The sequence below is a fragment of the Sipha flava genome, unplaced genomic scaffold, assembly GCF_003268045.1.
Source record: "Sipha flava isolate LNK unplaced genomic scaffold, YSA_version1 207_pilon_pilon, whole genome shotgun sequence".
NCBI lineage: Eukaryota > Metazoa > Arthropoda > Insecta > Hemiptera > Aphididae > Sipha > Sipha flava.
This window is the reverse complement of record NW_020272813.1, coordinates 42,477-64,538: the sequence shown is the minus strand read 5'-3', so window position 1 is coordinate 64,538 and position 22,062 is coordinate 42,477. Positions and strand designations below refer to the sequence as shown.

At 26.7% G+C, this 22,062-nt stretch overlaps 1 protein-coding gene across 1 annotated transcript; it reads right to left on the bottom strand.

Moving 5' to 3' along the window:
• Positions 1-14,698: 14,698 nt before the first annotated feature.
• Positions 14,699-21,812, bottom strand: LOC112682637 (vigilin-like). The gene is made up of 12 exons (XM_025553303.1): positions 21,639-21,812; positions 19,888-20,103; positions 19,447-19,629; positions 18,795-18,948; positions 18,540-18,718; positions 16,800-16,931; positions 16,586-16,732; positions 16,160-16,315; positions 15,740-16,090; positions 15,286-15,504; positions 14,869-15,087; positions 14,699-14,803 (listed from the first exon to the last, which is right to left on the bottom strand). The coding sequence occupies exons 1-12, from the start codon at positions 21,810-21,812 to the stop codon at positions 14,699-14,701; spliced, it is 2,235 nt and encodes a 744-aa protein (XP_025409088.1).
• Between the last annotated feature and the right edge of the window lie 250 nt (positions 21,813-22,062).

Below are 22,062 nucleotides of genomic sequence, written 5' to 3'. Positions count from 1 at the left end.
TTTGTAAAAATTTAGCATTATTTCCAATTTCGGGTAATAAACTACCTATTAAATGATGCACTTGACCCTGAATTTGAAAAGAGGGCATGAAAATCCCTTCAGCTATTTCGTTTGCTCCAAACGATGTCATTTGAAACAGAGCGTCTAGCCCGTCTATAATTATCAAAGAAATGTTTTGATAGAGAGTGAGAATTATCAATTAAACTTTTAATTAGGTCTGGAAGATCCTCAAATTGGTATAAAACAACTTTACCGTCAGCGCAGCAAAGTCCATAGGTTTCATCTTTCCATTTTTTTGTATGGCACTTAGGACATAATATAGTCATTCGTCCAATTTGAAGCGCTTTAATATTTAGATAATCAATCTCGGATTGATAATATAGGTACACGCACAATATAGGTACAATTGTTTTTAATTTTTTATGAACTTTTATGAACTTTTTTACTAACAAAAGTGGTACTAAAACCTTCAGCAGAGTGTCGGGTTTCAGCCAAAAAAAATGTCAGCCAAATCGGTTCAGTAGTTTTCTCGGTTAGCGCGGTCGAAAAAAAAACCCTTACAATTTTATATATAGTATAGATAGATTAAAAATCCTAATAAAAATAATATACACCCAAATCGAGAACATAATAGAAAAAAAGTTACGCGATTATCGATTCGGGTTCAGAAGGATCAAAGGTATTAAAGAAGTAAGCTTAAGAATATTGATAGAAAACAAATATAATTTAATATTTTTATTTAATTTAATTGATTAAATATCGATGTTTATGTTTGAAATTTTCGAAATTTTTTATTTGTATTATTTTAGTATTCAGTATACAACAATCGTTATACGAGTACAGTATACACTATACAGTTATAATCAGGGCTCATAACTTCATGCATTAAAAAACGCATAATAATAATGCACTAACATTTGATCAAATATGCGTTAAAAATCTTTAACTATGCACGAAAAAAAATTGTATAAGTATTTTTTTTAAATAATAAGAATTATCCATATCCATTCATATTTTTAAAGTTTATGTTTTTTCTTCGATTACATTTTATTAAAATTATAATTAATAAACACATATTGCGATGAAAATAGATAGATTGCAATAGACACGTCAATAGGAGGAGAGTGGTAGTGGTGCGTAATAACATTATTTCCGTGGTATTGCTTTTAACTTATAAAACTTAATGCCATAAAAAAAATAAAAATATTGATAAAATATTATGATTTTATAAACAAGTTCAGAAAAGTAAATAAGAATGAATTCAAACATTTATTGATCTAATTTTTTTTTTTTTTTTTGACTTCTACGAAAAATGATTTTGCTGAATTTACATAAAATAATATGCGCTTATAACTCAAAAAAAAATCAACTATATACCAAATATGCCAATACACACATGCAAAAACATATCTATTAAACTTTAGATTTTTATTAGGTACCATTGTTATGAAACGTATATTTAACTTAATTAGCAAATTTTCCGATGTAACAAAGAAAACATGCAAATGTATGAACTTTCGAGCCCTGATTGTAAGAATTTAATATGTATTTAAAAAAATATAAGTTAAACAATAGTATTTTAACTCTTGAATTAAACATTCTTAAACATCGAGGTTTTTCACTGATACATGTCCATATGGACGAGTGAACTGCATTCAACATAGAATTAAAACGGTTATGCCAACCTTCTATTGCATTGTTTGTGCATGGAATGTCTTTTTGGATTAATTCATAACAATTCCAAATACTAATATCAAATAATGCAGGTCTTCTATGACCCTTTCTGTTCGGTCTACCGATGTATGTATCTTCAAAATAATTTAGAAGTTCAGTTAATGAATTTTGATTTTTTTCGTAAAAATCTGTACTAATTAATGATTCAAAAGAATCAATAACTTTATTTTCTGGGACATAAGCTAAATAATTGTATAGATCCAATTATTTAAAATTCACGTGTATAATAAAACTTCGTGCTTGTAGATTTATGGATTATCTGACTTTGTTGAAATGAATAAATTACTACCGAGTAACAATGATATCCATCACATATTATTCAAAAAAGTTTAAAATCGACATTATAAATTCTAAATGTGTTGAATTTATTTATTAAAAAACTGCTTAAGAGATATTTAGGAATTTAATCTGTTTGCTATAATAACAAATATTTTTTTTTAAACTAAACACTTATTCGAATAAAAAATTTAAATACTAAAGAAATATTTATTCGGGATGGTCTTGTGGTAAGATTGTGATAAGATAAAATGATTATTTTAGTTTCGATCAGAAGCTTAAAGATGATTTGGCTTCTCATTTTTTAAATTAAGAAATCATGCTTAACGCGACATTAAATTAAAATTATATTTCAAAACATTGTTATTGGCTGATAACTATCAAAATTTGGAATTGAAAATAGTCATATAAATTTATAACTGATATATTCGTATTATTGTATTTTTTTAGCGATTTAAAACGTAAATCCTTAACTCTGTTAATAACTTTTTTAGCTCCATTAAATTATAAGTAACTACTGAAAAATATTTTACACTTTTATATTGAAATACTGCGTTTTATATATTTTAAACAATTAGAAATGTTTACATAACAATTTATCTACTAACAAAAATATAATAAAACACAATTTTCCAGCGTTAAAAACTGTATATTTCTTCAGTTCAAACGGATACTATTAACAATGATAATATCAAAGCGTATATTAATAAATAAACATATAACTTTTAATAAAATAATAAAAATTTAATTTAAATGAATTTATAAATAAATAAATGTTTAGCCTGGAGTAGTCTCAGTAGTACCTCGTCAGGTATACAAAGTCAATAAAATTGGAAGATAACGAATAAAGGGGTTCTAGATAAAATAAAAAAACTATGAAATATATGAAAAAGTATTCAATCCAGAAAGAATAGGACACATATTAAGGCATGAAAGCTTACTCTAGAAAATAATTGAAGAAGATTTTGAAGGACATATTGCAAGTGGAAGACCAAAGGCAGAATACATGACACAAATAACGAATAATGAAAATTACAAAAAACTAAAAGAATTGTGGTATGATAGAAATGCATGGAAATGCAATACCGATTTATGACTAAAAAATAAAAAATGAAATCGCGACTTAATATGAAAAAAATGAATCGTTTTACATGAAGATAATTTATTTCTATAAAAGAGATGATTTAAAATTACTTCATAGGTATAGAAGTGTTAATATTTATATAATGTAATATAAATATGTAGTTTTTTACGATAATCAACTAAAAAGTCATGGTAATATTAAACAAAAATATAACATAATTTAATATAAATCGTATTAAACGTTATACTAGAAGTATGTAAATTATATTCTGATAACAATAGCAACATTTAATCAAATCATTTATTATTTATAAAAATTACATATTAATCAATAATAGGTTATAGTTTTACCAATTTATATTACCATTTAATTAATTTAATTTAAATTATCATTATCGATTCGATAGTGATGATCTATCGTTATAAAAAAGTTTAATTTTAGACAATTCCTAAGTCAAATAAACCAAAAATGTATAATTTGTAAAACTTAAATAATAGTACATACTCGTATTTGAAGAGCTATTTGGAAAAATGATAATAGTCTAAAAACTAAAAATCTTATAATTACATCATCTTGTCATTTGTTTTAAAAAATTAATTTAATTAGTTGTATTACAACATTATTTTTTTTTTAATTATTTTGTACTTTATCTTTCAGTTTTTTTTAATTCTGAAACTTTAAAACTGCAATACTAAACAGTTTATGAATAATGACTATTATCGCTTTTTTTCGCAGCTGTTCATATATCTCGTATATGTTAAATTATTGAAATAGGCCCGTTAAATATATAATTTACATGATGTGGCTTAAAATTTAAAAATAAAGGATAATTTTATATTATAACGAAAATGTAACGTGATGGTTATAATATGTTATAATTGTTATGTTTAATTGCACTGTTTAAAATCTTAATGATAGCAATCACGTTTATGCATTTGTTTATGTAAATTATGAATACCATTCGTGCAAATAAAAGCTAAATTTATAATCTTGTTGAAACTGCTTTGGTTTTTAGACTCTTGAATATACTATCGGGTTTTCTAAAGTTAGTTAGTATCCTCATAATCAGCTAATTGATTTAATTAATATGATGGTTGAAATATTAACTTCGCTTTTATTTTCGTTTATAATTTATCATACATTTTTAATAAATAATAAAGATTACAGAATAGGGTAACATATTTATATTTGTACATATATTTGATAAGTAATTGTTAAGATGTCTTGCGCTCTTACATTTTTGTTTCTTAGTAAGAAATCTAATTATGAAGTTAAAATGAATACAACTTGAAATTTAAGTCTTATGAATTATTTATTGTTTCTGAAATGCAATATAAAAATAACTACTCAGAATCGACTTAATAAATGATTAATGTTCATAAATTTCACTATGACAAGCTCCCACTTCAATTGCACCAAACCTATTATCAAGTCGATTCAATTCAACTTGGGACAGTTTTTATATGGGCAATGGATAAATAAATTGTAATCCGTAAAATATGATTTACATTCTATGGTCATGAGTTAATTTACTATTTAGCAAACTCATTAAACAAATTTTATTTGGTTGGGAAAACTATTATGTTAGATTATCACCGTGATACCATCGTGTTGACACAAAAATATCTTCAGAAAATTGATAAAACCTATTAGAAAATATTTTTGTATTCGATTACTATAAAATATTATGTTTAAAATAAATTAGTATATAAAATATCTCATATTTTTTGGTAAAAGTACCACATAATTTGTATAATTATTATTTTAAAAGCATAAGTATGTTATATCGACATAAAATGTTTAAAGATGTATTATGTGATAATGAAAATCCGAAATAGGTATCTAATTTATATTCATACAATTGGTCATTTTACCGTAGGCTTTAATTTAATTACCTACCAATTACAGTAGAATATTGTGTTTGAATATTTAAAAATAATGTTTGATATAATTTTTATTAGTTTAAGCTTATTTTAATAATTATTACCTACTTAAAATATTTGTTAACATGACCAAAATCTAAATAAACCTGATTTCATGTGTTTTTTTAAACAAAATATGTATGATTTGCCTATTATATTTGGAAACATAGAAAACAACCTATAGCTTTTACAATAATTACTGATAACGGTAATCGTATTTTTCATTCACACCCAACTACATTCATGTTTACATAGACAATAGACTTTGTTTTTAATAATGATGTTCCAAAATATAGCGCTAGGGTAGTTATTAAAAAAAACCTTGTTTATTGGTACGCATGATTTATTTTCGTTCGATATTATCATAATTTTTAATTAATATTATACACAGTCCAGCTAGCACAGTATGAATACTATGCATCGGGATAGAACAATACAATGCACATGCACAGTCAGTGATGTATTTTCAATTTTTTTATGGGGGATTAAAATTTTTCTAAAAAATAAGGGATTTATATTATAAGAAAATACATACGAATATAAGGTATGAATTGATAATTATATTATTCTATTAATATTATAAACACAAATTAAGAATTATTTATAACCACATGATATAAATTAATGTTCTCTTTCTCTGTACCTTTATAGCAAGTAATTTATGAGTTGAATCTATTTTTTCTTTTGGGGGGTCAAAGCCTGAGAATACCCATCCTTCGAAAATACGCTACTGTGCACAGCTGCTTGTCAAACGCATCTGTTCAGGTAACATAGATAAATATTAATAACATTTCGTGGGTTAATGGGTTTCCAACTTGATTATTATTGTCAATGCCTACTTTTTTTATACACACCAAAGCATCCGAAATTATTACTTTTGAAGCACAAATAATTATACCTAGAAATTTGCAAATAAAGTTGTAATTAATACAATATTATTTTATCGAGTACCAGTGGCGTGCGGAATCTTTTCTCCGAGTGGGGCAAAATACATTTCCAATCACCCATCCTTTCAAATAATGTACATGACATAATTTAATACCATACAAATTACAATATATGTAATACATACCATATTATGTATATTATAAACTGGTAATCATAGAATATTATACAAGTTTTATTTCAAGTATATTTGTAAGTTATTACTTACGAAAAAATACTGTCTACCCACCCACTGGTTTTCAAATGCGACTCACACCCTAATTTTGATATATCTGCACGTCACTGCCGAGTACATGGTACGATTCGTGTACGGTTAATGTAATATAGATCAATTATTCGTTTAGACTTTTAGGTGCCTTTTAGGTAGAAAGACAACAAGTCGGCGCTTATGAACTTAATTGGTCGTCAACGATTCAGGTGAACTACAGTTGTCAAGTTTATCGAGCTTAAGAAATGTTGACGTTTCGGACTCGTGGAAATTTAAAGTACGTTTGTTGACATAAGATAAGAACTGTCGATCGCGTGGCGTATCGGAGCATGTGGGCGTGTAAATACCAGATAAAATAGTACTATATAGTTACAACATACATATTATACATATACGGGCATATTACCATGGTCTTCTGGAAATATTCAGTTTTTTCAATCCTTTTTTTTTTTTTTGTACAGGAACATTTATAATTTATTATGGTAACTTGTATATAACATAACGAATTCCTACAGGTGATTAACACGTATAATGATATACAATAGGCAATTAATTACTCCTACATACTAATAAGATATGAAATGTAGATTCTACACACGTCGCGTCACCCGCATAAAAGTAGTACACGTGTTCATAAATTATTATAAACGCATGTTGTACTATAGTTTTTTTTTTTTTATTCATTTTTTTTCACCCAACCGTATTTTATAATATTGTTATTTTTGTCACTAGGCTATTATCGAAAATCGTAAGACAATTTTGACTTCTGACACATTTGTTTTTATTCTTCCGACGTTTGAACGTTGCTGTCAACAGATTCTATTTGCAGACACAAAAACTCTTATTCCGAGTAATCTAACAACATCTCTCTCGCAACAGTTTACTCTTGGAAATTTACATTTTATTCAAATGCTTTTGACGATGCAATTTACACGCAAATACAACATTGTTATTGTTATTATTACTATTATTATTAATTTTACGAGATTGTATATTTTATCTACTGTTTTCTCGACCGTAATATAATTTGTATGTCTCCCTATAATGTAGTTTCTAAAAATAAAATACATATAATCATATAACTATTATAATAAATATAATAAACAAACACAAAAATCATGATCAGTAGTATTTGTATGTTCATGATTATTGTAGAATAAATTAAATCTCTATTTATATAGGGTATTATTATTAATTTATTATAATTTAGCAATTGTCTTGTAGAGACATCAGAGCGCCGCACACATTGGGAAACGCTGGTACGTTGTGCTAATTTGTATTGCGATTTATTACATTATGAATATTGAATGATTAAGATCTATAACTATAAAAATTATATCCATAAGTCTCCATCTGCTTATTGTGCTTATTGAAGCGAAACGTTAAACATTAACACATAACATTTGACTACTTAAGAACTAACACTAGACTAAATACCTTAAATAAGAATAATCGTCAACAAAATAGTGTTACCCAATTAAAAAAAAAAGTCACACTGGATGTTACACTCGTTGTCGTCGTGTATTCGCACAAATTTGTCATACACAAATGAGTAAAATCTTAATTATTATTTTAGCTATCAACGTACTTGCTAAATGGCAGTAAATGGTTCAGAGAAAAATCGGTAGACATTCCAATCTATAAAATTTTATTAATCTTAATATAAACATTATATACACAAACATTTAATGCGACCATTGAACAATTTAAAATATTCCACTGCATTTTGTTTTATAATGTTTGAATTTTGAAATGATATTTCTTAAATTTTATATTTACATGTAAAATATCAATATAAATATATAGTAATACTTTATAATGTCCATACGTAACATTAAGTTTTGAGCCAAAATAATTTTTGTTTAAATATATATATATATATATATGTATATAACAATTATTAAGTTTATTCTATAGCTGATAAAATACAAAACATATTAAAATATATATTTTATTTAGTACTATGAAATCCATAATTAAAAACCCGATGAAAAATAATTTTCAACCATTTTTGCAGTATAAAATTTATATTTCTTATAATTAACAAATATTTAAATCATAATATTTGCCTAACCAATTGTGGATTGAATCATAAAACAAAAAAATGTTTTATTCGACTAGTTGATAAAATAGTATGAAAAAAAAATATATCGGGAATGTGCAAATCAAACGATTTTAAGTAAATAATTCATGCATACGTTAAACAACATAAATAACTTATAAACTTCTAACAGCCACTGAGACAATTTCCCATCGAGCTCAATCTAAATTCTTGTAGTAAATTTCCAATAACTGCAGATTATTTCTGTATTTGCTTTATAACCAAATATGTGGGTAAAAAGCAATTCTAAATACCTACACAACATTCCAGTTCGAATAAGACCTCTATGTATCGCTTACATGTTCCAACTAAAATATGTTTATAATTGAAATAATTTTCAATAATGCTATGTAGAAATTTGTAAAAGTTATTTGTAGCTAAAATTCGTAATACTATAAATGTATTTATGTTCAAATTTATGACGACTGTTATAACTTCGCCTTTAAATTAATATATAATTAAACTATTTACAATTTATAATACTCGACGTCAGTAATGTATTGGCAAATATATTTATAGATATACACGCTAAAAAAATATGGATAATAATCATAAAATAATTTTCTCGCTTCATTCGATAATTTTTTTTTCGCAACGTTCAAATAAATTTAATTAATCCTTTATACATGTTTATAACTTCTAATAAGACTATAAAATACAACACCACAAAATATACAATTACCGCAAGTTATAAATTGCATGATGTAGATTTAAGAACCATGGGTTGAATGTCCATACTACATAGTTAATGTTATTCACTAAACTTAACTTAAAATACATTAAACTCAGCGTACACAGTAATTTTCAACTGATAAATATTTTATAGTAGTCCAAAATAGTTCACAATCATTTTTTGTTTCCAATGAACTATTAAATTTTTTTTTTCTTTTTTGGTTTTCGAGTTATTTTTGAAGCATATAACCGTAAAATAGTATTTTCAATTAGGTATACGCCAAAAATTGAAAACATATTGACGGGTATACATACCAATATACTCCTGCTCGTAATTAAAAAGAATTTTATAACTAGGGTGTAGATTTTTATGTAATAAATAAGTATAAATATGTAAATATTTATGTTCTAATTTTTGCTAAAATATGTATTAAAAAACGTAAAATATTTAAAAAAAAATCGATATTTTACATTAATGATTTATTATTAATTAATAATTATTCATTTGATCATCTTCATTGTTGTCTTCAAAACAATTGGATACGACGTATATTTAAAGATTTTCAAATTTTAATGTACAGCACTTAGATTTCAATGTCAACTCATAGCGGCTGAGGGTGCATTCAATGTCGACTAAGGTTAATGGGTTATATTTCGTACCACATATTTCGGATGGTGTTACTTCAATATAATTTGACATATTTTCATTTTTATTTATAACATTATCTCTAATATTTTAAATTTTTTTGTAAACTAACGTATTATCCAGTATGTAATTTAATTAATTTTTATTATAACTCCGGATTCTCCTTGAACTTAATTTCTGAATTTTCCACTATCGCGAGATTCTCAACTATCGTTAGATTTAATATTTCTAGTTTTTTATTATTTTAACCAAGAAAAAAAAAATTCTGGAAATATATGCTAAATTATTTTGCAAGTTATTATTTTATATAATATCAGAAGTAATAGCGATTGTAATATTTAAATCAAGATTTGAAATATATTCTTTCATTTAATTCCATTATAATAATTGTAAATTAAATAAAACTTTGTTAAAATGGTATGAAAATGTGAAATATTTAGAAAATATGTAAATATTGATGAAATATTTAAAAATATGTATTTACATAAAAATATGTAAAATAAAAAAGGTCTCATACTATCCATAGTGCTATAAAACGTGCTTATTTTTAATCGGAATTGAGAAATTCATATTCAATAAAATTATTTAATTACATAAAATCCGCGCCCTAATTATAAGTAGATACATAAATGTTAAAAAATAAATAACATTATATTTTATATTTTTTTCTTTTAGTTAATTTAATAACAATAAATATTTTCAATAAAAGTAGATATAACATTTTTATTTCTTTTATTGAATAATCATAAATATATGTGCTATTCCTTATTAGTTAATATTTTTTTTAATATTTTTGTTCTTGAGCCTATACGGGCAATTAAATGAATTAATCAATTAGTTAATTAATAAATAATCGAATGACTTTATATTATAATATTATCTGTATAAATTTTATACGATTATATTATGAAAACAATTAAAAAATGAAATAAAAATTATTTTACTAATCAGAAATTTAGAAAACAAAACTGACTTTTTTTAAGCTTTTATAGCCCATTTAAGGCCTTCGCTGCTTCTACTATTTGTTGCCATCTATATCTGTCCACACATTCTTCTAATTTTGATCCTGGTGTACATTCTTCGAGGTCTGATTTGACTATGTCTATCCACCTCTGCCTGGGTCGACCCCTAGTTATTTTCCCTTTGATAGTGCCAATCATTACTTTTTTTACTGTACCAGTGGATCTTCTGGTATAGCCCGCCCATTCTAACCGTTTGCCTCTTATAAGGTACTTGATATTGGACTTTGAAAATATTTAGTAGATCTCATTATTGGTTCTTCTTCTGTATTCTCCATTTTCTATGATAAGGCCATAAATACGTCTTAGTATTTTCCTTTCGAAGGTCATAAGTTTTTCTTTGTCTCCCTTTGTAACCGACCACGTTTCACATCTATAAGACAGAACTGGTCGTAGATAACTAGAGTAAAGGGTAATTTTTGGTTTAATAGATAATAACTTTGATTTGAATAGTTTTTCTAGTGCAAAGTAACCTTTTTTAGCTGCAGCAATTCTTAGTTTTATCCCTCGTTATGTATATTATTTCAATTATTTATATTAGTTACTTAATATTTAAAGTCGGTAACCGCCTGAAAAGTATAATTGTCACATGTCATGTGTGTTTCCAGTCTTTCTTCTTATGACCATATACTTGGTCTTATTTTGGTTAATATCGAGTCCTATTTGTTTAGCCAACATGATAAGTTCAGCCGTTTTTATACTAATATCTTCGCGCGAACACTCAGTAACCATGATATCGTCTGCATAAGCAAGTATCGTTTAGTTTCCAAGTAATTCCATTCCTTGGTAAACTGCAAAAATCTTATTACTTTCTCTAGGGCAACATTAGCGATAATGCATCCCTTGTAAATCCTGTATTTACTTCAAAACTCTCTGATATTTCTTTCCCAAATTTAACTTTGCAATGACTGTTAGAATTACATTCTTTCACCTGTTGTATTAATTTAGTTCGAACTCCAAATTCTTCAATGGCCTTCCATAACTTTCCTCTTCTAATACTATCATATGCCTGTTTGAAAACCACAAAACATATGTGTATTTCTTTTCCGTATTCGTAATATTTTTCGGATACCTGTTTGATTAAAATATATTGTCTATTATTGATTTACTTTTTATGAAACCTATTTGATAATTACCTATTATATCGTTTGTATATTTCTCTAGTCTATGTAGTACAGAAATGGAAAAAATGAAACTGACTTTATAAATAGAATTTCTACTTAACACTTTTGATCGAACTATAAAATATTTATAAACAAGTACAATTATTACGTTATTCGTTAATCGATGATATTGCTTAAAATTATTATTTACAGTTATCAATTCAGAATAAACAGATTTAATGATTGAATAACTGTTGATGTCGTAATAAAAAAGAACGAGCCATTTGATAGTAAAAAAATACACCCATGCATTGTTGGGAATAATTCGGGTTTTCATTTAAATTTATAAATGTAAAATTATACAAAATAAATATAAAAAATATACATTTTTATTGAATTCTAATATTTATAGAAATATTAATCAAACAGAAGAAAGTAGTTTTTTTTGTTCCTAATTTAAATAAATTATATGTTTATATTTATTGTATAGCTTCTGCTTTAAATACTTACATCTATTTAGCGTATAGTTTATGGCTACATGCATTATACTAATTATTATATGGTAACATATAGTAAATTTAATTATTGTATAACAGATGAATAAAAAAAAAAAAAAAAAAAGTAGGGTACTTAATAGTATGGTTAACAGTGAGTAATAGTAGAGTAATGCAATTAATATTTACAGAAAAATGTAAAATAGGTTTTTTTTTATGTATTTATTGGTAAAATTTGTATAGCACTAAAAATAAAGACCTAATAGGGATTGAAATTTTCAATCACAAAAAAAAAATAAAAAATATTTATGAATGAATTGATATTATTCGACATTTACTGATATTTTAAATATTTCAATTTAATTTGTATTTAACTAAAAATAATATTTTATATTTGGATAGTAGTATGTCAGGTGCTAAACGAGTAAATGAATATATTCAAAAACATAAAAACACTTTTGGTTAAGACTTACACTTAGAAGTGAATTTTCATAGACGGAGGGTTAAATAAATTCACATGTGTATGTAAGAAAATTAACCATTGGACCTGATCTCATATAGGTCTAAGAAAATTGTAGTTCATCCCATCGATAGCAAATTGAATAAGATAAGTATATTTTGTTTTTAATCATAACGTCTGTTAAATTATGTACTTTACTGTTATTTATACTCGATATTCATAAAAATTAAACTAATTGACCAGAAACGCTATTTTATTTTACATTTTACGGTAAGTGAATATTATCGGTTATAACTGTAACATTATCATCCTGAAATTAATTTGCCGTGATCGTAATGTAACATTATGGTACAGGTAATAGTCACCAACCGATTATACATTCTTTGTATTCTCATTAGGTTCGAAACAAGTTAGTAAAATTAGTTGAGATATTAAGAAACTCTTGTGATTTAAATTATTACTATTATAAGTATAATGATTATTTACCATATTATAAATTATAATTTTAAAACATTTGTAGGTTTTCAAAACCATAACCATAAACAATGCTCGAATGGAAAATTTTCCGAACTGAAACTCTTTTTTTTTTAGTACATACCATAGAATTAGGGGCTTTAACCCCCCAAAATTATATTTTCCCCTTCCTGAAATACTAAGCCTTATTTATTACATAAGTTTTACCTACTATTTTATACTGTTTTAGTTAAAATTATATTTAGGCGAACCATTTTTTTTCATCTCTGATACTATGTAAAGTGCTAAAAAGAGTGCTAAATCCACAGACGTTTTATCAGAGTGTAAAATATTTCCCATATTCATACTATTTACAACTTATTAATCTATTATCTATTTCATTCGGTGAATCAACAAAAGGTCTTTGAGTTTTTACAATTTTATAAATAATTCTAAAAACTAGAAAAAGGTTTGAAAAATCGAAGAGCCATGTCAACAACAAATAACCCAAAATTTGTTATATTTTTATGTGTATCATAGATAAATATTTGATAATTTTTTCATTCGGACATGAAAACATTTTTAGTATAAGGTATTTTATAAAAATAATACTTGTGTAATATTTGTATATCCCTTTCAGAACTAATAATAATAATAAAGATGAAAATAATACGGAATTAAATACTATTATTGGTAGATTTGGGTAGATCGCATACAACATCACTAACTATTTTTTTACTAATCAAAATTATGTAAGACAAAGCTTTAAGTACCTCACTAAATCTTTCTTTAAGGGTATAAGACATACCTATCTATATCTACCTACCCAACGTGTAGGATTGAGAGTTTTCAAAGTGATATCTGACATAGATTCTGAGAAAACATTCAACTTTTCCTATCGTACTAGGCTCAATCCACAAAACAATTGTAGATATTTTAGATATTTTTAAAAAAACTGAGATATTTCTCGTCGTTCTTGCTCGTTTCCTACAGAGAATCCTGTCGCTATCCGCCGTCGCATTTTTATTTTCAAAAATACATGGCGACCCATTATTGTATGTTGCTCGGCAGTGAACGGGTAAAATAATATTATTACGTAACTTTAATACACATACTTCTCTATACTAACTTGATAAACTACTCACCGAATTTATCATCAAGAATGATGAAATTTGGCGGAAGCGTTCTTATCATACATCCACCACGTTTTCGATCGACAAAAAAATATTAAATACTTGCTGGTTACTATTCTTACTATTTCTTCAATAAGTAAAATTTAAATGAATGAGAAGACATAAAAGTTAAATATAATTAAGAGGAAAAAAAACAAATACTATATTTTTCACGACCTAAACATTTTTAACATATAAGTCAACAATTAACAATAAGTTTGTTAATATAGTAATTTTTATATTAAATTTATCGTATTTAATATATTTTATTTCATTATAATTACATTTCAATTTATTATTTTAATTACTTTGACTAATCTAACAATAAAAAACGTTGATGAAATTTAAAAAAAAAAAATATTTTCATTATTTATTTCTACTAAAAATCAAAACAAACAATTGGTTGTAGTTAACGCAAGCTTCTATTTTTGTTCATATCTGTTTTCTTTTTAATTGAGGGCCCCAAATCACGAAGGCCTCGGTGCGTCGCACCTACTGCACCACTGCTACGCCGCTGTGTAACACGATTATTGATTAATAATTTAACGATAAAACAATAAGTGTTGGTATACAACTTACCAAGTCAATAATAATATTATTGATTTCATTTTTAACTTTTTCAACATAATCCTTGTAGCCTTTAATCAAAACTTGACTAGAATTGGAATTAACTTGTGGAAATTTAATAGTAACTCCATTATGTTTCCCACTTATCTGGTTTATTACTTCAGCATGGTGGGCAACAAAATGATCATGATATTTTGGAGGAACGTTCATAGTCACTTCAATTATGTTTTTCTATAACATTTTAATGTATTACGAGATTATAATTATTATTATTGTATTATGATTCTGGTATATCTATTATTTAAATAAATTAAAAGGTAATAAATGTTCAATTATTTTTTATGTAATAACTGTTAGTCATAGGTTTATTTTATGACTTTAATAATTCCAATAACTATGTTTAAAAATATTTGTATAGTAAATACTAACCAAGTCTTTAACAATTTCTTCAATCTTACGTTTCGCCTCTTCAACATTTATTTCGTCACCTTTTATGATGACAGCACTATTACTAGAAGCTATTTTCGGAAATGTTATAGACACTCCATTGCAATCATTAATAATTCGATTTATAACTTCACCACGTCTTGCAACAAAGTAATTCTGATACTTTGGATCAACATTTACTACAGCTCGAATAGTATTTTCCTAAATCATAATTTTTAATGATAACATGGTTAACTTATTTAGTTATGATTAGGTACATCGATGATTATTTTAATTTTTTATCTTAAATTGTTTCATTTTATATGACTTATATAACAATAGTTCATAATTGTAAAGAAAATTATGAGCAATTATGTAAATATAACCTCAGTACAATTTCAATAAAAAATAGACAGGTTAGTTTAATACACGTGCATTTGTATTGAATTATACATACCAAAACTTTAGCATGGTCTGAAAGTCTTTGTTTAGAAACAGCAACATCTGCTTTACTATCACTGATCACAACTCTATCTCCAGCACCAATATTAGGAAATTCAATTTTAACATCGCCCCATTCATTTTCCAATTTGTGTATACATTCTTTTTGTTTGACAACTAAAGTGCCATGATTCTTTTCATTGGTTTCTACATATTCTTCGATGAGTTTACCAATATCGGTTATCATAACTTCAAATTTTGCTTTTGCTATATTAACATTCTCTTTTTTTCCAACAATAGTTATATTTTCATTAGTAGAATCAGTTTCAGGCGGGAAAATTATTCTTGTATTCGTTAAATGTCTGATCTGGAATCCAAGTATTAAACCATAAATGAACACATTGTACCCTTATATTAAATTATTTTAACAACATACCTTTTTAACATTAACTCCATTTGTTCCAATTAAATATTTGTGAAACTTCGGATTTACTTTCAAATCAAACACATATTTATGAACTTCATCAACCATTGTCTGAATTTGTGTAATAACATTTTTAACATCATCTTCAGGTCCTTTGATAACTATAGTCTATGAATAAAAGTTTAGCTTTAAAATAACGGTTTACTATTTTTTTAATAGATTTTAGCATTTGGGAAATTTTCTTGAAAATTTAATTATTGTATTAGGGGAGGAGAAGCAGTTTTATCTCTTGAGACAATCGTTTCCTGCTCAAAGAGAGAAACTGCCAGAGGCCAGATTCGAATTGATGTCTAAGCGTATATCACGCATATATTAACATATAAAATTGGTTAAATTGTCATTTTAATTTATAAGTTTAATAAATAAGTATATTCTTACATTATCTCCTTTAACAGTTGGTAAATTCAATGTCACATTATCCCCACAATCTTCTTTTATAGATTGAATGAATTTATCCCCAAGATTCACAATGATATTTCTAACTTTAACATTTCCCAACACCATTTCCTTTGTTATTATGTCTCCCTAAAAATACATGATTGATAAATTAAAAATAAAATTGAAAAATAAATAATCTTTATAAAAAACCAACAATTTCATTTTGTATTTCTTTAATCATATCATAAGCGATTAAAACTTTTCTTTTATTTCCCATGACTTTAATAACATCCTTATTGTCTCCTTCACGTGGTAAAAAAATTCTCGTATCAGTCTCTTCTCTAATCTAGAATATTAAATTATATAAATAACAATATTTCTAAAGGTCGAATCACAAAAGTTTTTTTTTTTTTTAGAACCTTTAGTTATTAACTATTACAGTTCAACAATTACAGATAGTAATTACATAAACCAATTAAGAAATTAAAATAACATTGAGGCAATAGCAATTGGTGATAACTAAACGTTAAGTATACTAAAGGTGTTGATAAGAAATAATGATTATTAATTTGAATTCGGGAAGATATAATTAAGGAGAGACGGTATTCTTAGATAGTAATGAGTTTAAGAGTGTGGATAAAAGTGAAATTAATGGAATAATGAGGGAATGTAATTGTGTAACAAATTGAGATAAAATATTTGATATAGATTCGTTATTAGAATTGTTTGAGTTGCTTGAAGTTACTTCTGCGTATGTTTTGGCCCTGGATTTTTCTTTGTGTCGGGTGTGCATGGACAGGAACTCTACTGTGACTGTCAATATCATCTTTGAGGGCACTAATGGTGGTACAGGTGGTGTGGTCTTGAGGTGACCATTCTTATGATTCTTACAATAAGTGTTCATAAATTTCTTTAATGAAGGACAACCTTTAAAGTTCGCGGTATGTGCGCCAGAGCATAACGCACACTTTGCAGGTAGTTCCGAAGATTTGACACAGTCCTTGGTGAAATGGTTGTTGCCGCATTTGACACAACTTGGTGATTCGCTACAGTAGGAGCGAGTATGACCGTATCGCTGACATTGTTTGCATTGAGGAGGGTAACGAGATTGATGCGGATTTTCGACAACTATTTTGGAGTTAAGGAGAGAGGATACTTGGAAGATACTCCGGTTAAAATTCCTAGCTTCTAGGACAACGGTGGATAGAGATAGAGCTTGTTTACTAATTCTGTGGCGGACGTTTAGCACACTTATGATTGAGAAACCCAAATCCCGGAGGGCCTTCTCTATATCTTCAACAGGAATAGTATAATGCAGATTACGGATAAAAACTTTGAAAGGGCGGATATGACGGGGTGCCCACATATGGCATTCTAAATCCGATTCGTTGCAGTAATCGACTAGTTTATTGTAACCATAAAAATTATGAGGTTTGATAATAAGAGAGGAACCCTTGGCGGTAGCCGTAAAGCCATCGGTACCCACCAGAGATATTAGATCTGCTTTGAACGAGGAGTAGTTAGTAACATTACTTATGACAATTGGCGGTGCAGACATGCTCGTAACCTCGACTTTTTCATCACCAAGGTGTTTCGATGGTAGAGTACTAGGTTCATGTTGAGCCGAAGGTGGGACTGTAACGGAGGGGGACTAAAAACCTCTGGGAGGTTATCAGCCATGGTGAGGGGAGCGAACCGATTTGACGTCACATAAGATTTACTTTTCTTTAGACTTGAATCGAGATTTGATGAAGAGGAGGACGACAAATTCCGTTTGGTCGACTTCAGTGTAGTAGCGCGGGACATGACAGACTGGTCTACGTATTATCGTGCAAAACACGTGAACATAATTAAATAATAAACTGATAATAATTGAGCGCGTGACGTAGTAAACGTGCGTGCTCGACGGCAGACGACACAGAACTGAATTAAAAAGTTAATAAATAACAATTACCTTTTTAATAAATATTGCTCTCTTTCCAGCACTAAGTTTGTGAAATTGTTTAAAAATAGGAATTTCCAACACATAGTTGATTTCATCCAATACTTCGGCCAATTCAGCTAATGATTTAAATGCTTTATTTACATCATCGTTTAAACCTTGTATTTTAACTAAATTATTTCTAGCCTCAACTAAAATATCGAACCAAATATTATTTATAAACTCTCAAAATACAAAAAATACAGACATATTAATACTATTAATAACCTGGACTGGGAAATATAATTTTAACATTAAATATTTTCTGAAGTTCTCGAACTTTTTCACCATTGAATCCAATTATCGCTCCGTGGTGACGTTGATCAATTGTTATTTCTTTTTCAATTTTACTTTTCAACTTAATTATAATTTCCTCCAATTCCTAACAAAAATTTTAATTATTAAAAAATTACTAAAGAAACTATTTAATGGAAATTTATTAAAATACCCGATTTCGTTAATACATAATACTTGTAAATTTTTTTCTAAAAAAAAAAAATATCAGAAATCTTTTAAAAACTTTTAGACCTATAAGTCATATTAAATAAAAAGTTCATTGAATTCGTATATTGTTATATCAAAATTCAATGTTAAAATCCTCATTAATTTATTTTTTACTATAAAAGTATAATAAAAATTATCGGCATTTTAATTTAGAAATCGTGAAATTTTCAAATATTTATTAAAAGATTTAATTTTAATTTAATTAATAAAATAAATAAACTAGTACGGTCACAAATAACCACTTTAAAAATAGGCATTATCTGTTTGGTCAATTTTTCTCCAACCTATTCATTCTAGCCATTCTTTTCGAAAATTAATTTACTTTAATGTGTTAAACTTAAATTCCGATTCATTAAAACATATTTTTGATACATACTTGAACTACTTTTTTCGTGGAATCCTTTGTTCCAATTATATAAATTATGTCAGCCGAATTTTTCACACACGGTATTTGAACACGTGCTCCTGTACGTTTTTCAATATTCTTAAGATTAAGTCCTTGTTTACCCAATAACGTACTTCGATGTTCTTTTGGAAACGGTGTAGTAGTAGTTTTAATCTGAAATTTTAATGTTTTAGTTAAAATTGCTAAAAAAAATATTTTTTTATTTATTTATCCGTATTAAAACTATAAAATAACAAATGATTCATCAAACATTTTAAATTATTATGCACATTTATATATTATAATATTAAAAAAAAATAATAATAATAATAAATTATTCATAATTTGTACACAACAATATAATATATATATAATAAATATTATTTTTATCAGTTTATCTTATTAATTCCTACTTAATTAAAACTTATTTACTTGAGTTTGATCGATTGTGATAATCTTTTGTTTTGCTCGTTCAACATTAACTTTACTGCCGCTGATTAGTAAAGTCAGATCCATGGTTTTTGAAATACAAATCTCTATTCCTACATTATACTCTTTCCCAATTTTTATATATGCTTCCTTACATTTTTCATGCTCTAATTGACTATTCCTGTCCCAATTTCTGTCTTGGGCAGGTATTGTAATTATCTACAAATTTTACAAAATAAAAATCAAGATAATATTTTATTTATATTCTAGTTATAAATCAACAAAAACTTTCTAAACTATTACTATTCATACAGTAAAATGTTATTTAAAAAAAAAAAAAAATGATGTTCTTTAATATGAAAATTATCATTCTATAATTTTTATGTTATTTTTTATTTTTATTTACCTTTTAACACAAAGTTATTATAGCTCAACAATTATATCATGTAAGATAACTAAGTATGCATTTTAAAATTAATATACAATAATCATTATCATAAAATAATATTAGTAAAATATAATAATTTGAGATAATTATAAAATAAGAATTAATTTTGATTGACCAATTAAAATTTACAAGTAACGGATAACATATCAAGTGGTTAAAGACGTGATCATTTAAATGAATAAGGTAGAAAAGAATTTGGGCTTAGAAGTAAGTTGATTGCATAGAAGAGCTGTAATAATATAAAAGAAGGGAAAATCTTAGATTTTTTTTTTTTTTTATTAATGCCAGAAAACCTGAGATTAATTGGAAAACGGTATATCGTCCATAGGACTATTAGGTAATAGGATATTATTAGAACTAGTGATGGAGGCGCACGAAACTTTGGAAAGAGATTTAATAAGAAGAGACGTGAGTACAATATTTTTATTTTGATGATTACAAGTGGGTTGTTTTACGACGTTTAAGAAGTAATTTATGTTTAGGACAACCTTTATAGTTGGAAGTATGATCACTCGCGCAAGACGCATTTGGTTAAACTGTCTTTCTCTTTAATGTAACTGTTTCAGAAGTGATTTCCTTTGCGTTTAACACAGTGTGAAGGATGAAGGGTCACCATTATTTCCGGTATGGTGATGGTAATAGTTAACATTGTGACCGTAGCTATGTTATTTCAGACACTGAGGTGAATTACTAAGTCTTATTAGGTAATTCAACTTAAATTTTTGTGTGCAACATTAATGATTCATTACGAATTTTTTTTATCATTTGTATTTGGATTAATTTCAACAAAGAACAGCGGAAGCGTATGGCCATTTTGAATGACATTCGTAATTCTTTTGCGGGAATCTAACTTCAATAGGGCGTCTGATATATAGTGACCTGATGTTTTTATATTGATGATAAACAATAGATTCTTTGGTTTTATTATGAACGTCACAAGAGGTGTTGAGTTTGATTTCTTTGTCCATTTCGCTCGAAAAGACAGCGAAACTATTATACGAAACTAATGGTTTAGTGTTTTTCCCCGTATGGATAGGAGAATTAGGTTATGATAGCAGCGACCGTTTGGGTTTGGTAGTAAGTGGAGAGGGTATGTTGTCCATCTTGAAAGTGAAGTTGCATAAATATAATACATGAACTGAACTAACTAACTTAACTTAAATAAACTAATAAAGTAACTTAACTAAAATTGCGGTAACGGAACGGGCAAATTATAATCGCAATGATAGCGACCGTGTTACAAGTCAATATCAAACTGATCGTTCTAATACTTATTAATTACTATTATAATGACATGATAAATTACTTCGTTCACCGTTGAAGATTTAACATTACTCCGTTTTTTAAATGGTACAGTTCCAATAGTGTTCGATGTTTTCGGAACTGGCAAAGCTGGAAAAACAAGATTGTAGCTATTGCCATTATTCTTAACATCTCCTGAACTAGGTTGGCTAGACACCATTGACTCATTCTTCATCATTGTGATTGTTGTTCTGAACAGGTACTGAATTACTTTACTGAAACAAAATCTGAAAACTCTAAAATCAAAATGCGAATGAATAAAAAAAAATTTAATTCATTGGAATTCGATATCAATGTTCAACCAGTATTATGCTACAGAAAGTGATTTGATACGTCATATAAATCAACTTAATGTTCTTCTATAACTATAAACAACTAACAAACTAAATTACCAATAGTTACAAATATGCAAAATATAATTTTAAATT

Excerpts from the sequence above, each read along its gene's own strand:
- LOC112682637 (XM_025553303.1), bottom strand. The coding sequence starts at position 21,812 with ATGATGAAGAATGAGTCAATGGTGTCTAGCCAACCTAGTTCAGGAGAT. Across the intron at positions 18,719-18,794 it reads AATTATATTTCCCAGTCCAG|TTGAGGCTAGAAATAATTTA; the intron begins GTTATTAATAGT and ends TCGATATTTTAG. Across the intron at positions 16,316-16,585 it reads CAACTGTTAAAGGAGATAAT|ACTATAGTTATCAAAGGACC; the intron begins GTAAGAATATAC and ends TTTTATTCATAG.